Raw genomic sequence first — 19,634 nt, 5'->3', positions numbered from 1 at the left:
CACAAACACTATATACCCTTTGTCACTAGCTAGGAAATGGCCCCCTAAAAATATCTGTATCTCCTCCCTTTCCCATATGACGAAGAAAGGGCAGGGGAAAGATCTTTGCAGGTAGGATTTAGTTAAGAATCTTAAAATGGAGAGATTATCTCAATTACCCATCCAAGTAGATCCATGTAACCACATATTCTTATAAAGGAAAGACAAAGGGAGATTTCACATATGGAGAGAAGGTCATGCAAAGGCAGAAATATCTGAAGATCCTAGTGGTGATGGTTATTTTTCTGTGTCAACCTGGCTGAGCAATGGTGTGCCATTGATTAGTCAAACACCATTATAGATTTTGCTGTGGAGGTTTTTTTTTTAATTTTTAATTTTTTATAAACATATATTTTTATCCCCCAGGGTACTGGTCTGTGAATCGCCAGGATTACACACTTCACAGCACTCACCATAGCACATACCCTCCCCAATGTCCATAACTCCACCCCCCTTCTCCCAACCCCCCTCCCCCCAGCAACCCTCAGTTTGTTTTGTGAGATTAAGAGTCACTTATGGTTTGTCTCCCTCCCAATCCCATCTTATTTCATTTATTCTTCTCCTCCCCCCTTAACCCCCCATGTTGCATCACCACTTCCTCATATCAGGGAGATCATGTGATAGTTGTCTTTCTCCGCTTGACTCATTTCGCTAAGCATGATACGCTCTAGTTCCATCCACCTTGTAGCAAATGGCAAGATTTCATTTCTTTTGATGGCTGCATAGTATTCCATTGTGTATATATACCACATCTTCTTTATCCACTCATCTGTTGATGGACATCTAGGTTCTTTCCAAAGTTTGGCTATTGTGGACATTGCTGCTATAAACATTCAGCTGCATGTGCCCCTTCAGATCACTACGTTTGTATCTTTAGGGTAAATACCCAGTAGTGCAATTGCTGGATCATAGGGCAGTTCTATTTTCAACATTTTGAGGAACCTCCATGCTGTTTTCCAGAGTGGTTGCACCAGCTTGCATTCCCACCAACAGTGTAGGAGGGTTCCCCCTTCTCTGCTTCCTCACCAGCATCTGTCATTTCCTGACTTGTTAATTTTAGCCATTCTGACTGGTGTGAGGTGGTATCTCATTGTGGGTTTGATTTGTATTTCCCTGATGCCGAGTCATATGGAGCACTTTTTTCATGTGTCTGCTGGCCATTTGGATGTCTTCTTTGCAGAAATGTCTATTCATGTCCTCTGCCCATTTCTTGATTGGATTATTTGTTCTTTGGGTGTTGAGTTTGCTAAGTTCTTTATAGATTTTGGACACTAGTCCTTTATCTGATATGTCGTTTGCAAATATCTTCTCCCATTCTGTCAGTTGTCCTTTTGTTTTGTTGACCTGTTTCCTTTGCTGTGCAAAAGGTTTTGATCTTGATGAAATCCCAGTAGTTCATTTTTGCCTTGCTTCCCTTGCCTTTGGCAATGTTCCTAGGAAGATGTTGCTACGGCTGAGGTTGAAGAGGTTGCTGCCTGTGTTCTCCTCAAGGATTTTGATGGATTCCTTTCTCACATTGAGGTCCTTCATACATTTTGAGTCTATTTTTGTGTGTGGTGTAAGGAAATGGTCCAATTTCATTTTTCTGCATGTGGCTGTCCAATTTTCCCAACACCATTTATTGAAGAGGCTGTCTTTTGTCCATTGGACATTCTTTCCTGCTTTGTCGAAGATAGTTGACCATAGAGTTGAGGGTCTATTTCTGGGCTTTCTATTCAGTTCCATTGATCTATGTGTCTGTTTTTGTGCCAGTACCATGCTGTCTTGATAATGACAGCTTTGTAATAGAGCTTGAAGTCCGGAATTGTGATACCACCAACTTTGGCTTTCTTTTTCAATATTCCTTTGGCTATTCGAGGTCTTTTCTGGTTCCATATAAATTTTAGGATTATTTGTTCCATTTCTTTGAAAAAGATGGATGGTGCTTTGATAGGAATTGCATTAAATGTGTAGATTGCTTTAGGTAGCATAGACATTTTCACAATGTTTATTCTTCCAATCCGGAGCATGGAATATTTTTCCATTTCTTTGTTTCTTCCTCAATTTCTTTCATGAGTACTTTATAGTTTTCTGAGTATAGATTCTTTGCCTCTTTGGTTAGGTTTATTCCTAGGTATCTTGTGATTTTGGGTGCAATTGTAAATGGGATTGACTCCTTAATTTCTCTTTCTTCTGTCTTGTTGGTGTAGAGAAATGCAACTGATTTCTGTGCATTGATTTTATATCTGGACACTTTACTGAATTCCTGAACAAGTTCTAGCAGTTTTAGAGTGGAGTCTTTTGGGTTTTCCACATATAGTATCATATCATCTGCGAAGAGTGATAGTTTGACTTCTTCTTGGCCGATTTGGATGCCTTTAACTTCCTTTTGTTGTCTGATTGCTGAGGCTAGGACTTCTAGTACTATGTTGAATAGTAGTGGTGATAATGGACATCCCTGCCGTGTTCCTGACCTTAGTGGAAAAGCTTTCAGGTTTTCTCCATTGGAATGATATTTGCGGTGGGTTTTTCATAGATGGCTTTGATAATATTGAGGTATGTGCCTTGCTGTGAAGGTATTTTAAATGTGACTATCATTTAAATCAGTATATTTTGAATAAAGCAGATTATTATTCATAATGTGAACAGACTTTATCCAATCATTTGAAGACATGAAGAGCAAAGACAGAGGTTTCCCAAAAAAAGGAATTTGGCTTCAAGATTTTAATATAGAAACCCTGAGTTTCTAGCCTGCCTGATTTGCCCTGTGGATTTCAGACTCAAGATTGTAACATTAACACTTACCTGAATTTCCATCCAGCCAATTTGTCCTACAGATTTAGGATTTGCAATTTCCACAATCATGAGAACCAATTCCTTAAAATAAATCTAGATTATGGATAAATACATGGATAGAAGACAAAAATGGATGCTCTTGGTTCTGTTTCTCTGAACCCTAACAGAGTTTTTTTTTTTTTTTAACTGCATGCCAGATGCTTTTTAATGATTGCATACGCTCTCACGTGATGGGCACATCTTACTGTACTCAAGAGTTTTAGTGCATAGAAGTTTGAACAAGTACAGGCGGATTCAACCCACCCTCACCTCCCGTTTTCGCCTTCCCCCCAACCCTTTCTCAAAACAAAATCCCAGATTCCCCCCACCGCCCGCAAAAAAAAAAAAAAGCAAAAACAAAAGACAACTCCCAAACCCAGATGATTCCTTCTAATTCCTTAGGCACTAGGCACACACACAAAGTGTCCCCCTCTATTTTCTTTCCTGGGTGACTATGACTTTAAACATGAATTGTAGTAGGGGAGGAGAGGCAGTCAGATTCGGCTCAGGTCATGATACCAGTGTCCTGGGATTGAGCCCCACATCGGGCTCTCTGCTCAGCAGGGAGCCTGCTTCCCCCTCTCTCTCTCTGCTTGCCTCTCTGCCTACTTGTGATCTCTGTCAAATAAATAAATAAAATTTAAAAAAAAATTCTTTCACTCATTAGCTGTATTTTCTCTGACTTCTGTCAAGTTTGGGAAGGCTTAATTTAACACAATTGTGATATGTTGTGGACACCCTGAAGAAGCAAGAGAGACTCTCACCAAAATTTGGCTTGGATATTGAGACTAATGGCACCACATACACCCCAGTAGGGTATGAAAATGTTTATTACTCATATAATGATTTTTTTTTCTAAAAAAAAAAGCAGGCAGGACTACGTAGTTTGTCTTAAAATGGCTTGAGAGATCAATGGCTGTGGGTTTTTATGGTTGTGGGTGGGTCCAGATCAAGAGTTCCTATACAGGGCTTGAACATCCCACTGGTGCTAAAGGTGGGAATCCCTGGGCTTGCTTATCAGCTTGATCAGATGTGGAGCAGAAAGGAAAGAAAATGCAGTGAAACTTAAAATCTGTCACCACTCACACACCAGAATTTGGTGTCAAGACTCTTTATTACTCAATAACTCAATATAACCAATTTAGAAAGCGCAAAATACAGACATTGAATAATACATTCATATAATTTCATCAAAATTTAAATACCTTCATTTCACTTACAATTCACAAGCAAATACTGCATATAAAACATGAAGGCCAATTTTTTGTTAGAAAGAGTAAACAAAATTTTAAATGTTCCTCAAAAAAGTTTAAGCAAGAAAATATAACAGTATTATCATTAATACAATGATCTAATTTTCACCAAAAATTACTCCAGCCCTTCATATTTAACTGCTTTCCACTAAAGATGCTAGAATAACTGATATAATTAGACTTTTATTATTTGTTATATTAGAAGAAAATAACATATTTTATTCACTACCAATAACATGAATTCTGTGAAATTATTATTAAAACACTACTCTTTATACTGCAACAGTGAAGTGTAAGTGAAACAGCAGTTTTAAAAGCATTTTTTAGTAGCTAAAGTACACCTCAGCACTAATTCTGCATAGTTACTACCAAAAAATCTTCTGATAGCCTAAAGTTCTTGTTCTTATCAAAACACCTAAAATACTACCAGAATGAAACTCAGGTTCTGGAGAGAAGCAAGCTTAATACGTATAGTAAAGATTAATGAAAAAGCATCAAATTCTATTAAGATTAATTCTGCCTAAAGAAGGCTTGCAAAATCAACATCAAAATAAATTACGACAGCAAATGTTTCAAATAAAACAAAATTTGATGACATAGGGTTAACTTCCCTCAATATTTAAATATATAATCAATAATGTAACTATGGTAACCTATTACTGCTTTAATCAAGAAAAGAAAGTAGTCTTCATTTTTAAGTAATAATGTAAATTTATGCCCTAGATGATTACAGAGCAGTTAAATAATTTGAGAAATTAGTAATGAGTTCAAAAAAAAGTAAATTGTGTTGTACTTTGTGAGGAAGAGGAAAAGCCTTTTACAGAAGGTGTTGAGTTTTGATCCTGTTCAAATGAAAATGGAAAACTAAAATCATCTTTTCCAGTTCCAAATGTATGAGTTGAAGAGTCTGATGAAAAAGAAAATGTGAAAGCATCTTCTCCTGGTTTTCCAAATAAGTTTCCTGAGGAAAATAAACATTTCAATACCATGCTATTCATGTTACATAATTTGCATAATCTATTAAATTATGGTGTACTGTAAACAATAAATAGGGTAACACTGAATCACTTAAGTGATTATTAATATTATTAATAATTAAATAATAATTAATAAATTAAAACACCACTCTTTATACTCAACAGTGAAGTGTAAGTAAAACAGTAGTTTTAAAAGCATTTTTAGTAGCTAACTTATACCTCAGCACTAATTCTGCATAGTTACTACCAAATAATTACAATTATTAATAGTTGTATTCTTATATGCAAAGAGCTGTCCTTTGTACTATGAAAAATCAAATAGATCCAAAATTACTTTTAGGTAACTTGAACTTGAGTATAATAAGGGCTAGTATATATGGCAGAAAAAGGGGTAAAACACCTTAACTGGAAAGAACAACACAGAGGCACAGAAACAGGCATGCATAGAAGTATAAGGGTAACAGAAATCAATTCAGTTTGTCAGGAACACTGAGAAGTAATAAAAAGTTATTAAAAGGGTATTAATGAAGATGAGCTTGGAAAGACTACTGAACATCCAACTACAGAATCCGGACTTTATTTTATATGTAAGAGAAAGCCATTAAAAGTTTTCAAGTGGAGAGGCACCAGGGTGGCTCAGGCAGTTAAGCAATAGATTCTTGATTTCGGCTCAGGTCACTATCTCAGGATTGTGAGATCAAGCCCTGCCTCCTTATCTACACTGAGTGTAGACCTGCTTAAGATTCTCACTCTCCCATTCCCTGTGCCCCCACCAAAATAATTTGAGCAATTTTTTAATAAGGCTCACTAAGGAAAGAATACATAGGAAGTTTGGAACAGTAGAGTGTCTACAAGTGGGGATAACAGGAAAGAAATGAAGGCTTGATCTTACAGTCATAGCAAAGTGAATGGGGAAAGACGTTGGGTCAGAGAGATACTGCAGAAGTCAAGCTTATTCAACTATTGTTTATGAGTTACTACAATACACTGTTTGTCGCATTGTTCAAGGAAATGAACAGAACAGTGAAAAGGCTTCTACAGTTCTAAAAGGAATTTTTTAAGATTTATTTTTATTTATTTTATAGAGTGAGAGCTTCGCATCTGGCTCTGTGCTCAGCAGGAGCCTGCTTCCTCCTCTCTCCCTGCCAGCCTCTGTCTACTTGTGATCTTTGTCTGTAAAATAAATAAATAAAATCTTAAAAAAAAAACAACTCCTATACTCATTATAAATAAAATAACAGATTAATGTTCAAGTTGTAGACAATACAAAGGTGAATAAAACAGAATCCCTGTCCTCAAAGATCTGTGATTAGAAGAGATTTTATATGTTAATAAGTAACAACAGACAACAGGATATTTTAAAGTATATAGAAAAAGAAAATCTAGAAAATTGAAGGAGAGATCTTTTGGGGATGAAAAGTTGAAGGGAAATAAAAGGATTTATGGAAACTGGTCTTTGAAGATGGTTAGATAGAAATGGAAGTTGAGGATTTCAGGAAGAAATAAGTAGATAAGAAAGTGTGGGCATATTTGAATTGTAGTTTGTTCTTTGGTCTGGTCAAAAGCATATGTTATTTTTATTAGAAAAGGCTTTAAATGTATGTTGGAATGAGGTTAGGTACATCACATTAGCAGAATAAAAGAAAATAATCATATGATCATCTCAATAGATGCAGAAAAAACATTAGACAAAATTCAACATCCATTCATGATAAAAATTCAATTTAGGCATAGAAGGAACATATCTCAACATAATAAAAGCCATATATGACAAGGCCACAGGTAACACTATACTCAATGGTGAAAGGAGGAGAGGTTTTCCTTTAACATCAGGAACAAAGCAAGAGTACCTACTCTAACCACTCCTATTCAAAGTAGTACTGGAAGTCCTAGATAGAGCAGCCAGGCAAGGAAAAGAAATATATATGTATATACATACATACACACACACAATGGAATATTATTGAGCCATGAAAAAGCCAGGAAATCCTGCTATTTATAGTAACACTAATAGCATTATGCTAAGTGAAGTAAGTCAGAGTAAGACAAATAATGTATGATTTCATTTGTATGTGGAACCGAAAGAAAAGAAAGAAGAAAAAAAAATGTCCACTAATCACCAGAGCTAGAGCAGTATTTGTATGTTGAATAAATCAATCATGGGATAAGAGAAGAAAGAAGACCCAATAAAAAGCACCAGAGAGGGGCGCCTGGGTGGTTCAGTAGGTTAAAGCCTCTGCCTTCGGCTCAGGTCATGATCTCAGGGTCCTGGGATCGAGTCCCACATCGGGCTCTCTGCTCAGCAGGGAGCCTGCTTTATCCTCTCTCTCTCACTACCTGCCTCTCTACCTGCTTGTGATCTCTGTCAAATAAATAAATAAAATAAAGCACCAGAGATATAGGAAGAAATCTAAAAACTTCGGAAAGAAGATGAGAATAATCAACTATTCCAAATGCTACAAAGATAGTGAATATGATAATAAATACAAAATACCCATAATGTTTAGTAATTGTTAAGTCTCTAGTAGTTATTGGAGAATTAAGTGGAGTAGTGAAAGAAGATAAATTGTTACAAAAAATAATTAGTGAGTGGTGCAGAAGTAATAGAATTTTAAGAGAATAAACTGAAGGCCTGAGAAAATCAGAAGGCAAACTAAATAAAAAGTGAGGAAGTTAACATGTTTTTTTATGTAGCAAACTTCAAATCACTTACCAATTTCTTGTTGTGAAGAGAGAGGATTTAAATTTCCAGCAGAATAATGTTCATTAAACTGAAAAATAATTTCCATTCAGTATTACTCAAGAAATCAGCAAAACAGTATATATGGCATTTATATTTGAATATAAAACCTGGTTCTTTTAATAAGCATAATTATAGTAGACAAAATGGCAACATTCTATATAGCACATTTCTGTGCTTTAAAACCTATTATTTGCTTATATTAAAATAAGGCTTATTGATTTGATTCTGGCAATAGATAATACATTCAAAGGATATATATAGTGTACTAAAGATAGTTCCTACTTCGGAATATTAATATAACCTAAAATTCTAATTAACTTTTGCTTTATCTGGAGGCCTTTTACATAACAGGTTCTTGGTATTGTTCTCCAGCTTATAAAAATAATGGGAAATATGACAGCTTCACATCAGTTCAGATCAAGTTTTGCTGCCAAAAGAGTTTGTTTTCTTTGTAAAACAGGTCTTTTTTTTTAATGGGATCATAACAACACAGTTTTCTGTCCCCTTTTTTTCTCTTAATGCTGCATAATGAGCATTTTCCCCTGTCACTATTTTTCTAAAACCAGATTCTTTTCATGGAATTTTCATATTCTTCCATATGAATATACCATACAGTTTCTTTCTTTTTAAAAGTTTTTATTTAAAAACATACAGTGTGATATTAGTTTCAGGTGAACAATTTAATGATTCAATACTTACAAAACCCAGTGCTCATCATAAGTGCACTCCTTAATTAGCCCATCCTCCCACCCCCTACCCTTTGGTAACCATCAGTTTGTTCTCTATAGTTAAGAGTCTGTTCCTTTGTTTGCAATCATTCTTTCACTTTGGACATTTAGGTCACTTCTGGTTTTTTTTCCTAATACAAATTACACTTGAATAAATACTGTTATGCACAGATTTACATTTTGACAATTAATAAGGAAAGCTGTTTTTCCCAGAGATTTTATAAGTTACTTGAATTTCTTTTTCAGTGAATTATTATCTATTCATCTAAAGAACTTTGTATATATCTCTACTGAAGTAGTAATTCTTACTAATCCATATAAGCTTTTTATATATTAAAGACATTAATTCTTTATATTATTGCAAATATTTTATATCACATTATCATTTTGCCTTTAAAATATATTTTTTAAGATTTTTATTTATTTATTTGACAGACAGAGATCACAAGTAGGCAGAGAGGCAGGCAAAGAGAGAGAGAAGAGGAAGCAGGCTCCCTGCTGAGCAGAGAGTCCGATGCGGGCCTAGATCCCAAAACTCTGAGATCATGACCTGAGCTGAAGGCAGAGGCTTTAACCCACTGAGCCACCCAGGCGCCCAAAATATTTTTTTTTGAAATTCTTATTTATTTTCAGCATAACAGTATTCATTATTTTTGCATCACACCCAGTGCTCCATGCAATCCGTGCCCTCTATAATACCTACCACCTGGTACCAAAACCTCCCACCCACCCACCCCTTCAAAACCCTCAGATTGTTTTTCAGAGTCCATAGTCTCTCATGGTTCGCCTTCCCCTCCAATTTCCCCCAACTCCCTTCTCCTCTCTAATTCCCCATGTCCTCCATGCTATTTGTTATGCTCCACAAGTGAAACGATATGATAATTGACTCTCTCTGCATCACTTATTTCACTCAGCATAATCCAAAATATTTTTTTAACATACAAAAATTCTCTATGGAACCAAACCCAAACTCTTTTTATTTACTTTTGGCTCTTCTTCCACTGTTTTAATGCTCAGAGAATCCTTCCTCTTACTAAGATCTGATGAATATTTAAAGTTTCAAGACTTTCTAGCCCATACTATTGATCGATTTATCAATCCTTGTATCATTATCACATTTGACTGCTTTCACTTCCCCCTCACCAGTCTTTTCAACAATATTTTTATTATTAATGTCTGTAGGATCTATAACATTTTATTTATAAAATAGGTAAATTTTCTTATTTTTGTCAGTTTAATGACCAGTTCATAAATTCTGTCAATTTTTTTCAAAGAACCAACTTTGGCTTTGTCAATTTTCTCTATTGCTTATTTTCTATTTCATTGATTTCTCTTATCTCCTTTGTTTTTTCATTCTATTTACTTTGGGTTTACTTTATCTCTTTTTCTAAATTTTCTTTCTTTTTAAAAAACATTTTATTTATTCATTTGTCAGAGAGAGAGGGAGAGAGAGACAGAGTGCAAGCACAAGCAGGGGGAGCAGCAGGCAGAGGGAGAAGTAGGCTCTTGCATAGCAAGGAACTCAACGCAGGACTATCCCAGGACCCTGGGATCATGACCTGAGCTGAAGGCAGCCGCTTAACCAACTGAGCCCACTCAACGTCTCTCTCTTTTTAAGCTTTATTTATTTGACAGAGAGAGAGAGAGAGAGAGAGAGAGAGAGAGAGAGCACAGCAGGAGGAACAGCAGGTAGAAGGAGAGGTAGAAGCAGGCTCTTAGCTTAGTGGAGAGACTGAGGCTGATTGAGCCACCCAGGGCCCTATTTGCTAGATTTTCAAGGTGAAAACTTAGGTCACTGATTTTTAGACCTTTCTTCTTTTCTATCAACTGAATTATTTAAAATATTAATTATATTAAAGCTATGGTTTTATTCTAGTTTTGGCAATATCCCTCAATTTTGATACACTGAATTTTCATAATCATTTCAAAATCTTCTCTACTTTCTCTCCTGATTTCTTCTTTGATCCATGCCCTACTTACTTAGGATTTTCCTTCTATCTTATTGATTTCTAATTTAATTATATTGTGGGCAGAGAACATGCTCTGTTTGATCTCAATTCTTTGAAATTTAGTAAGACTCATTTAATGGCCCAGAATATGGTTTTGGTGAATATACCATCAGAACTTAAAAAGAATATACAGGCACACCTCAGAAATATTTCAAGTTTGGTTCCAGACCACCACAAAAATGTGAATATCAGAATAAAGCAAGTACAATGAATTTTTTGTTTCCCAATGGATATAAAAATTATGTTTATACTACACTATTAAGTGTGCAATAGTGTCACATCTTTAAAAGTGCATAAATTTAAAAATACTTTATTGCTAAAATATGTAGTTATGCATGTAGTTATAGAAAACTTTCACCTGAGCTTTCAGTGAGCTGTAATCACTGATCACAGACCACCAGAACAAATATAATAATAATGAAAAAGTTTAAAATATTGTGAAAATTACCAAAACGTGACACAGAGATACAAAATGAGCAAATGCTATTGGAAAAACGCTGCCAGCAGACTTGTTTGACACAGAATTGCCACAAACCTTCAATTTATTAAAAAAAAAAAAAAAGGCAGTATTCGCACAGTGCAATAAAAAAAGACGTGCCTATATAAGCTGCGGAGCTGAAGTTGCTGTGTGGTTGGTGTTCTATAAATGTCAGTTAGGCCAAGAGGGTTGATGGTATTGTTCAGATTTTATAGACCTTTATGGATTATGTTATCTAATTCAATCAAATGCTGAGAGAAGGGTGCTAAAAATCTCCAATCAAGTTCGTGTTTTTTGTTTTTGTATTTTTTTAGTGTAGCTGACAATGTTACATTAGTTTGGGGTGCATAACTTAGTGAATTGACACGTTTATACATGACGCTATGATGCTATAACCACATGCATAACTACAATCCATCCCATTACATTGCTATTACAATATCATTGACTGTATTCCTTATGGTCTGTTTTTCATTTGTTTCTGTATTTTGAAGCTGTTATTAGGCACATACACATATGTCATTGTTACATCTTCCTTAAAAACTGGACTTTTTATTTTTTTTTTTATTAGAGAGAGAGTGAGCAGGGGGCAGAGGGAGAGGAGGAAGCAGGCTCCCCACTGAGCAGAGAACCCAATGCAGGACTTGATTCTAGTACCCTGGGATCATGACCAGAGCTGAAAGCAGATGCTTAACATACTAAACCATCCAGTTGTCCCTAGCCCTTTTATTCTTAAGAAATTGTCCATACATACAATAGAATATTACTCAGCCATCAGAAAGGATGAAAATCCAGCTTTTCCATCAACATGGAAAGGATTGGATATTATGCTAAGTGAAGTAAGTCAAGCAGAGAAAGTCAATTATCATATGGTTTCACTTACTTGTGCAACGTAAGGAATAGCACAGAGGACATTAGGAGAAGGAAGAGAAAAACGAAGGAGGGGAAATTGGAGGTGGAGACGAACCATGAGAGACTATGGACTCCAAGAAACCAACTGAGGTTTTTAGAGGGGAAAGAGGTAAGGGGATGGGTTAGCCCAGTGATGGGTATTAAGGAGGGCACATACTGCATGGAACACTGGGTGCTATATGCAAACAATGAACCTTGGAACACTGCACCAAAAAGTAATGTTGTATTGTATGATGAGTAACATAGTAAAATATTTTTTTAACATAACATAATAAAAAAGATCCATCTCTAGCAATATGCTTTGTCTTGAGGATTACCTAAAATGATATAAGTATAGCCACTGTGACCTTCTTACTGTTTTTATGATGATGTATCTGTTCCTAACCACTAACCTTTTTTTCTTTCAAGATTTTATTTACATTGAAGTTAGTTAACATAGTGTAGTATTAGTTACAGGGGTAGAATTTACTGCTTCATGACTTGCATATAACATCCAGTGACAGTGTTCATTATATCAAGTGCCCTGCTTAATGCCCATCACCCAGTTATCCAACCCCTCACCCACCTCCTCTCTAGGGTTTGTTCAAAACCCTCAGTTTGTTACTGATTGTTAAGAGTCTTGTGGTTTGTCTCTGTTTGTCTCTCTGTCTTACTTTATTTTCCCTCCTTTCCCCTATGCTCATCTCTTTTCTTTCTTAAATTCTACATATGAGAGAAATCATATAGTATTTGCCTTTCTCTGACTGAATTATTTTACTTAGCATAATGCCCTCTAGTTCCATTCATATTGTTGCACATGGCAACAGTTCATTCTTTTTGGTGGCTGAGTAAAATTCCTCTATGTGTGAGTGTGTGTGTATCATGTCATCTGCAAATAGTGAAAGGTTGATGGGTATTAAGGAAGGCACTTATTGTGACAAGCACTGGGTGTTGTATGTAAGTGATGAATCACTAAATTCTACCCTGAACCTAATATTACACTGTATGTTAACTAACTGGAATTTAAACAAAAACTTGAAAAAAGAAAAAAATGTTTCCTGTTGATAGCTTATAGTAGCTATCAATGAGCTGTTTTTTAATCCACTCTTATAATCTCCACTTTAATGGAGTGATTAGCCCATTTACAGTTAATGGGATTATTAAAACTTATCATATTTGGGTCTAACATTTTACTATTTGTTTTCTGTTTGCTCTCTCTGAGTTTTGCTACTCTATCACTTCTCTGCTTTATTTTGGATTAATTTTTTTCTAGGATTCCACCTTAATTTATTGCCAATCTTGGTTTTGAACATTTTCTTGATTATTCTTGACCAGGAAACTTAGTAATTATCTGTGAATCTCATTCCCCACCCCAAGACCACAAAACAAAACCAAACAAAAAATTAAAGATAAACCATCTTGCCAGGATTCCAATTAGATTAGAATTGAATTACATTTATAAATTATTTTGGGAAGAAATACACATTTACAATATTTTATTCCCATATAGCTATCTCATATGTCTATGTACTCAATAATTTTTTCACTACTTTTTGTGGTCTTCTTTACCCAAATGTACATGTTTCCTGTTAAAGTTACATGCATGTATTTTCCATTAATCTTAATATTATAAATGACAATTATCCAATGGTGTTCTATTTTTTTAATGCCCAGCATACACCTTCTCGGAATTACCTGTTTTTGAAATAAGCATTGAGATAAAAATTAAGACAAAGTATTTATCATGAAATACTATGAAGTATATAATACTATATCATCCAACACTAAATTTGTAATTTCAACCATTTAATATAATGTTGGGAGTACAGGAAGGAATATTCTAATCCACATAAAACTGGTCAAATGTGACTAATTTAAATGAGCAACAACAAAAAATACTCTATTATACTTCCATATACATTATTCATTGTTTAGAATTTTTCTAAGGCTTTAGGTATATAAACTCATTTAATATCCATAAAACCAATGGTAAAAATCTTTTTTAAAGATTTTATTTGTGAGAGAGAGAGACAGAGTGAGCGAGCACAGCAGGAGGAGCAGTAAGCAGAGGGAGAAGCAGGCTCCCTGATTAATAAGGAGCCCAATGGGGGACTAGATCCCAGCTCACAACCTGAGCTAAAGGCAGATACTCAACTAACAGACCCATCCAGGTGCCCCCTCAATGGCAAAAATTCTTGTTTCCATTTTACAGATGAGAAACAGGAAGCTATGTACCCAAAATCCTACATCCAGAACACACTCAACCAGGTGGCATCAGAATCTGGTCTTGACTACAGTACTGTGCTGTCTCTACTGACCAAATAAGGCACATCTTAATTTTCAGTTTCAATTGCCAAATATGGAAATAAGCACTTTACTGTTCTATCACTGAATAGCATAAATCACTATGAGAAGAAAACTAGGTCTTTTAAAATTAACCAATAATGTTGTTATGTACATATATGTAAATAAAAACACTGACTAATAACCTGGAGAATTTTTTACACTGAGAAATGAAAAGTTTGTTTAGAAGTTAGGCACATGAACTGTGGCTCAGTCAGTTAAGCTTTTGACTCTTCATTTTCACCCAGGTGATGATTTCAGGGCTGTGAGTTGGAGCCCCAATTCGAGCTCTGCACCAGTGAGGAGTCTACTTAATATTCTCTCTCTCCCTCTGCCCTTTCCCTGCTCACTCACTTGCTTACTCTCTCTCAAATAAAGAAATACATCTTTTTTAAAAAAGTTCTTTCTGCTCCTCCCCACCCTTGCTTACATGTATGAGTGCATTTGTGTTCTTTCTCTCAAAAAAAAAAAATTACTTGAGGTACCAGTGTACATTTTTTTAGAAATAAAACTTTAGTTTCTCATTATTACCTGATCTGATGAGATTTCTGAATCAAATATAGTAGAATCAAATAAATTCAATCCAGGAGATCTAGAAGTATAATTTTTAAGAAAAGAAAATCCAGGAGATTCCTTTTGTGTTTGACTTTCAGGCATTATATTTCTGTTTCTATTACAAAGAAATAAGAAATAATAAAAATGTTAAAAATATATTACTAAATATTGTAGACCAGTAAACAATATCACGGAAATAAGAATTTGCACAGTAGAAAAAGGAAGAGAATAGTTCTTAAAGTGACAAACCTCTTGAGAAAAAGATAGTTTGAGGTAGATAACAATGTTAAAGTAGATCAGTTATGGAATAATGAATTCCAACTGAGAATATACTGTCTGGCTCTATTCTAGATATTTCCACTGTCATTAATTTACTTATTCCTCACAGGAAACCTATGAAATAAGTGCTATTATTACCACCTCCATTTTACAGAAGAAAATTTTGAAGCATAGAAAGGTTAAATGACTTTCTCCAAGAAATGGAAGTGCCAGAGTTGGGATTTGAGTTCAGCAATCCAGATTCAAATTCCCAGCTCTTAACTTTCAGGCTATCTCTCCAAGATCTTGAAAGACAATTACAAGATTTTAGTATTGATGAGGAGTCAATCATTACATACTGTTGCATAAGGAAGTTAAACTATGAAATGATTTGGGAACAATAATTAGAGAAGAGAGTGGCTAAATGAATTCTGGAGGCAGAGCTGCCTGTATTTTTTTTCTTCTGAACATCCATGTATTGGCTTTAATATTGTGCATATTGGCCTCTGTGGCACTACAAGTAAACATGAAAATAGTTCCCATTTCCATGCACAGGTATTCAGCTATAACACCATTTAAAATTAGTATGAATGACCTGGACCCCTGAAACAAATATTATATGTTAAGAAAGAAGAAATATCAATAGCCAAAAATAGATAGATAAATAAAATTAGTATGGACAAAGAAAGTTTGCAATAGTTAATATTCATTTGATAACTACAAATAAATGAATATTAAATCAAGCAAGAAATAGGCTATGTTCAATATGTTCTAGGTGTCAGGGTATAATAATCAATGTTATTTAAAACTTAATTTCTTTTTTTCTTTAAAGGGACATCTCTTCTGTAGGTGGGTGATCAAATGAAAACGGAGGAATGCTTTTTTTGACCATAGGAACAAAATTCAGACACAAGAGAGTGCTTATCTCCTCCTCTGAAAGAATACATTTGCTCATTATCTCCCTCTCCAGGCATCACTTCCCATATTCTTAATGAAAATGCTTACAATTACCAACCCCAAAATTCTATCTTCAAGGGTAAGTTATAAATTTTTTAAAAAGAGTGTTTCATTATATTTAAAAAGTCAAATTCCAGCACACTAATGCTAAAAATGACTTAAATTTCTTAGCATCCACGTAATGTATTTCCATGAATTTTCTATTATGTGCAGAATTATCTTCCTTAAGAAGTAAAATGAAGTTTGAATAATACAGTTTGTGGTGTGGTGACATTAGCAACTGCCAGTTCTTGCCCATCAATGGGTCCCAATTCTTTCAATGTCTTGGAGAGATTTGGCCTTGTTCATTCTTCAATAGAGGTTACTGACTGTGAGTAAAGTGTTCTACTTTTTCCCTCTAAAGTGGCTGTGATGGCTGGAGATTTCATCTGTAGAAAAGCACTATTGGTTAAATAATCTAAAACCACCTGGAGTTTAGTGGTTGGAGAATGCTGGATATTTTAAGGAAGCTGGCTATATAAGCTGGGCAGTTTTCCTTTCTTTCTGTTTCAAATGTATATGTGTACAGTCCATCTATATCATTGAATACCAAGTATTAAGAGGAATATACGCACTTGTGGCTATTTTAAAAACCTCAGTGGCACACACAGCTGAAATGACATTTGTAGAAGCTACTGCAGGAATGACTTTTACTACTCCTTGAGTGAATCTCTAGGTAATACCCTTAATATTATATTGTCCTGCTCTCTTGACGGACTTTTGGAAAATCCACTGAATATGATCAAGATCACCATCTAATGGAACTCCTTCTCTAAAAGCTGCTCCTTAGGCCACTACAGGATCCTTACATACTCAATACAGTGTTCTGGTAGCCTGGGCATAGACTCAAAGGTGTACATGGGATCTGTGGAATCTGTGGAAGATACAGTTCTAGTGCACATTCAATACAAGCAGTAATTCCAGGCAAAATCACCCAGGCATTTCCTTTAAAACCTTCTGTCCCTCCATCTATCCAAAGGACAATGGAGCTTAGGTCTTATACACCATCTTCATAATTTAGGAGAGATATCAACATGCCATTAAATCCATCTTCTGGCCATGATAGAGTCCAGTCCACTTATAATTATATGATATTGTTGATAGAAAACGTCATTAAAATCCTGAAATCTTGTTGAAATATGGAACTACACTGCAATTAGGAACTCTGTCATTTAGAAATTCTGCAGCAATTTAGCCTTAGGTCTTCCAACATCTTAAGGCCAATATAAAAACTGCCTATTTAGACTGAAAACATCTATAGTGTCCATGTCTATAACATAAATCTGTCTAAACCCAGACAATGCCAGATTTTTCAGGAGCTCACATCCTAAGCTTCCAGTCCAATGACCAGAACTTTACAAGTATCTAACAAAAACGAGAAATTCAGTGCTCAGTTTGAAATCAGGGTGTGGGAAGGGTCTAGATCACTCAAGGAACTTCTTTTTGGTTGCAGCGACCTTCCCAGTGTCTAGTGTCCCCACACCCAGAAACAACAGCCATTTTCTCAGCCAGCAGCTCCTCTATTCTTGTCTTTGTCTCTGGCTCTTCACCAGCATGTTCTCCTGAGCTGCCTGCATTTGAATCTCAACTCTATTACTGACAAGTTGTATCACCTGGGAGTCTGTTTCCTCTTCTATGAAATAAGAATAATAATGTATTTACATCTCATAAAGTTGGGAATATTAAATGAGCAATACTTATAAAGGGTTTAGACAGTTTATGCTTTTGACAGATAGGACAAAAATCTGAAGATTTTTCTGTAAGTGTCTCCATTGACCATCAATGAGTCACTTAACTTTACAGATCAGTTTTCTCATCTGTAAGTGGAGGTTTATGGCAAACACATCCTTTTACAGTTCTCATATTTGATGGTGAATTCCACTTTGAATATACTGTGTGTGAATCAACAGCATAACTTTACTACATAAAACTGATTAGCAATTTAAAATACAGAAATAGAACATGGGTGAGAGAGTTCTGAAGTGGAATCATTGTTTTAAAAGAATCTTTCATTTTGTAGTTTAAAAAGGGATTAAACTAAACAAAAAGGTTAAATGCAACCTTTTCTCTTAGCTGTAAACAACAAATCTGTTGTTACCCAAGTTAAATAATCATGTTAAGAGATATTACTGCCTACACCAAAGTTATGTAACAGATGGCAATTCTTGCTTTAGACACTACAACATAAGGAAAAATGACAGCTGGAACATTATTCAATGATGTCCACAATTTACAATACATGATAATAACTTTTTAACTTGACATTTAATATTTTTCATATACTTTTTATCCTTTAGAAAATTTTAAATGTATACTATTGCACTGGATAAGTACTCATAATCTATATCCACTTCAGCTGAATGCTGTAGGAAAAATGGGGAAGAGGTTATATGAAACAAGAATGGCAGAATGTTAATAATTGTTTAAAGAGGGCAATAAGTACATGGAGGTTCATTACACTAGTCTCTCTCCTTTGTGTATTTGAAATACTCCATAATAAAACCTTTTTAAAAGTTACAGGTACTAGACATTTTACTATTATTATCAATTATTTATAAAATATTGGCTCAACATATATAGATTCTTTAATAATAGTTATTAATTAAAATCCTACATTTCAAAAGGGGGGGTTTTAGGGAATAATTTCTCCAAAGGTTCAGGTGTTTTCACAGCTTCAGGCGTTTTTAAAAATAAAGGAATTTCAGAAGTTTGTAGAAAGTTCTCAACCCTTTCTTCTACTTCATCACTATTATTTTCTATTGGCTTCTCAAAATGTTCTGCACATATAACCTGCAAATTCAAAATAATAAAAAACTATAAAAATGAATGTTATTTTTTAAAAATGTTATTACATTAACAAATTCACATGTAAAAATGTGTGAGGAAAAAACACCATATTAATCAATGATGTTATATGTCATAAACATAAGTAAAATAAGAATAATTGATGAAAGAGATACCAAAATATAATTGTGTAAAATATGGAAAAAAAGTTTTTAATTTTCTGATTTCTCTTTTCTTCCCAGCTCCACCTCCCTTACCTCTACCTAAAAAAGGAAATGATAGCCAGAACATACTCAAATTGATGAAGAAAAATGGTTAAGGATGTTTTTTAAAATTCTACATGATGCACTGTCTCATGAATTGTCTATGATATACAGGAAGGGAAAAGTGATTTACTTCCAAGCAATCTTATTCTCATTGGTGTGTTCTTTGCACATTTTGTCCTTATAAATTCATTACTTTCCTGCAAAGGTTGAAAACGTGAATACTAATTTTCCCTTATATCATTTTGTGGGGTAGGACTATGATTCCTGAAATATGTTTGCTATAATAAACCCTATTTCAGAAACAATTTGGGTCTGTCTACCAAAAAAATTTTATATGTTCTTTTTACCTGCTCTTTTTTTTTTTAAGGTTTTATTTATTTATTTGACAGACAGATCACAAGTAGGCAGAGAGGTAGGCAAAGAGAGCAGGGCGCGGGGGGGGGGGCACAGGCTCCCCGCAGAGCAGAGAGTCCAATGTGGGGCTCGATTCCAGGACCCTG

At 34.8% G+C, this 19,634-nt stretch overlaps 1 protein-coding gene and 1 pseudogene across 8 annotated transcripts in view; both read right to left on the bottom strand.

The window, feature by feature from the left end:
* Positions 1-3,948: 3,948 nt before the first annotated feature.
* Positions 3,949-19,634, bottom strand: part of LOC309866902 (protein SIX6OS1) — a 91,737-nt gene continuing 76,051 nt past the window's right edge. For all 7 annotated transcript variants that reach the window (XM_082734972.1, XM_082734975.1, XM_082734976.1 and 4 more), the window contains 4 exons: positions 18,699-18,874; positions 14,807-14,945; positions 7,797-7,854; positions 3,949-5,067 (listed from right to left, as the gene is read on the bottom strand). In XM_082734972.1, the coding sequence (XP_082591098.1) occupies positions 4,874-5,067; positions 7,797-7,854; positions 14,807-14,945; positions 18,699-18,874 (567 nt within the window). In that variant the 3' untranslated portion in view covers positions 3,949-4,873. The remainder of the gene's footprint in view (positions 5,068-7,796; positions 7,855-14,806; positions 14,946-18,698; positions 18,875-19,634) is intronic.
* LOC309867411 (NEDD8-activating enzyme E1 catalytic subunit pseudogene) lies at positions 16,270-17,629 on the bottom strand (annotated as a pseudogene). The gene has a single exon. The product of its transcript is annotated as an NEDD8-activating enzyme E1 catalytic subunit pseudogene (transcript).

The sequence above is a fragment of the Mustela nivalis genome (genome assembly GCF_964662115.1).
Source record: "Mustela nivalis genome assembly, chromosome: 6".
Classification (NCBI taxonomy): domain Eukaryota; kingdom Metazoa; phylum Chordata; class Mammalia; order Carnivora; family Mustelidae; genus Mustela; species Mustela nivalis.
The sequence above is the reverse complement of the archived record's forward strand: the minus strand, read 5'-3'. Positions and strand labels throughout refer to the sequence as shown.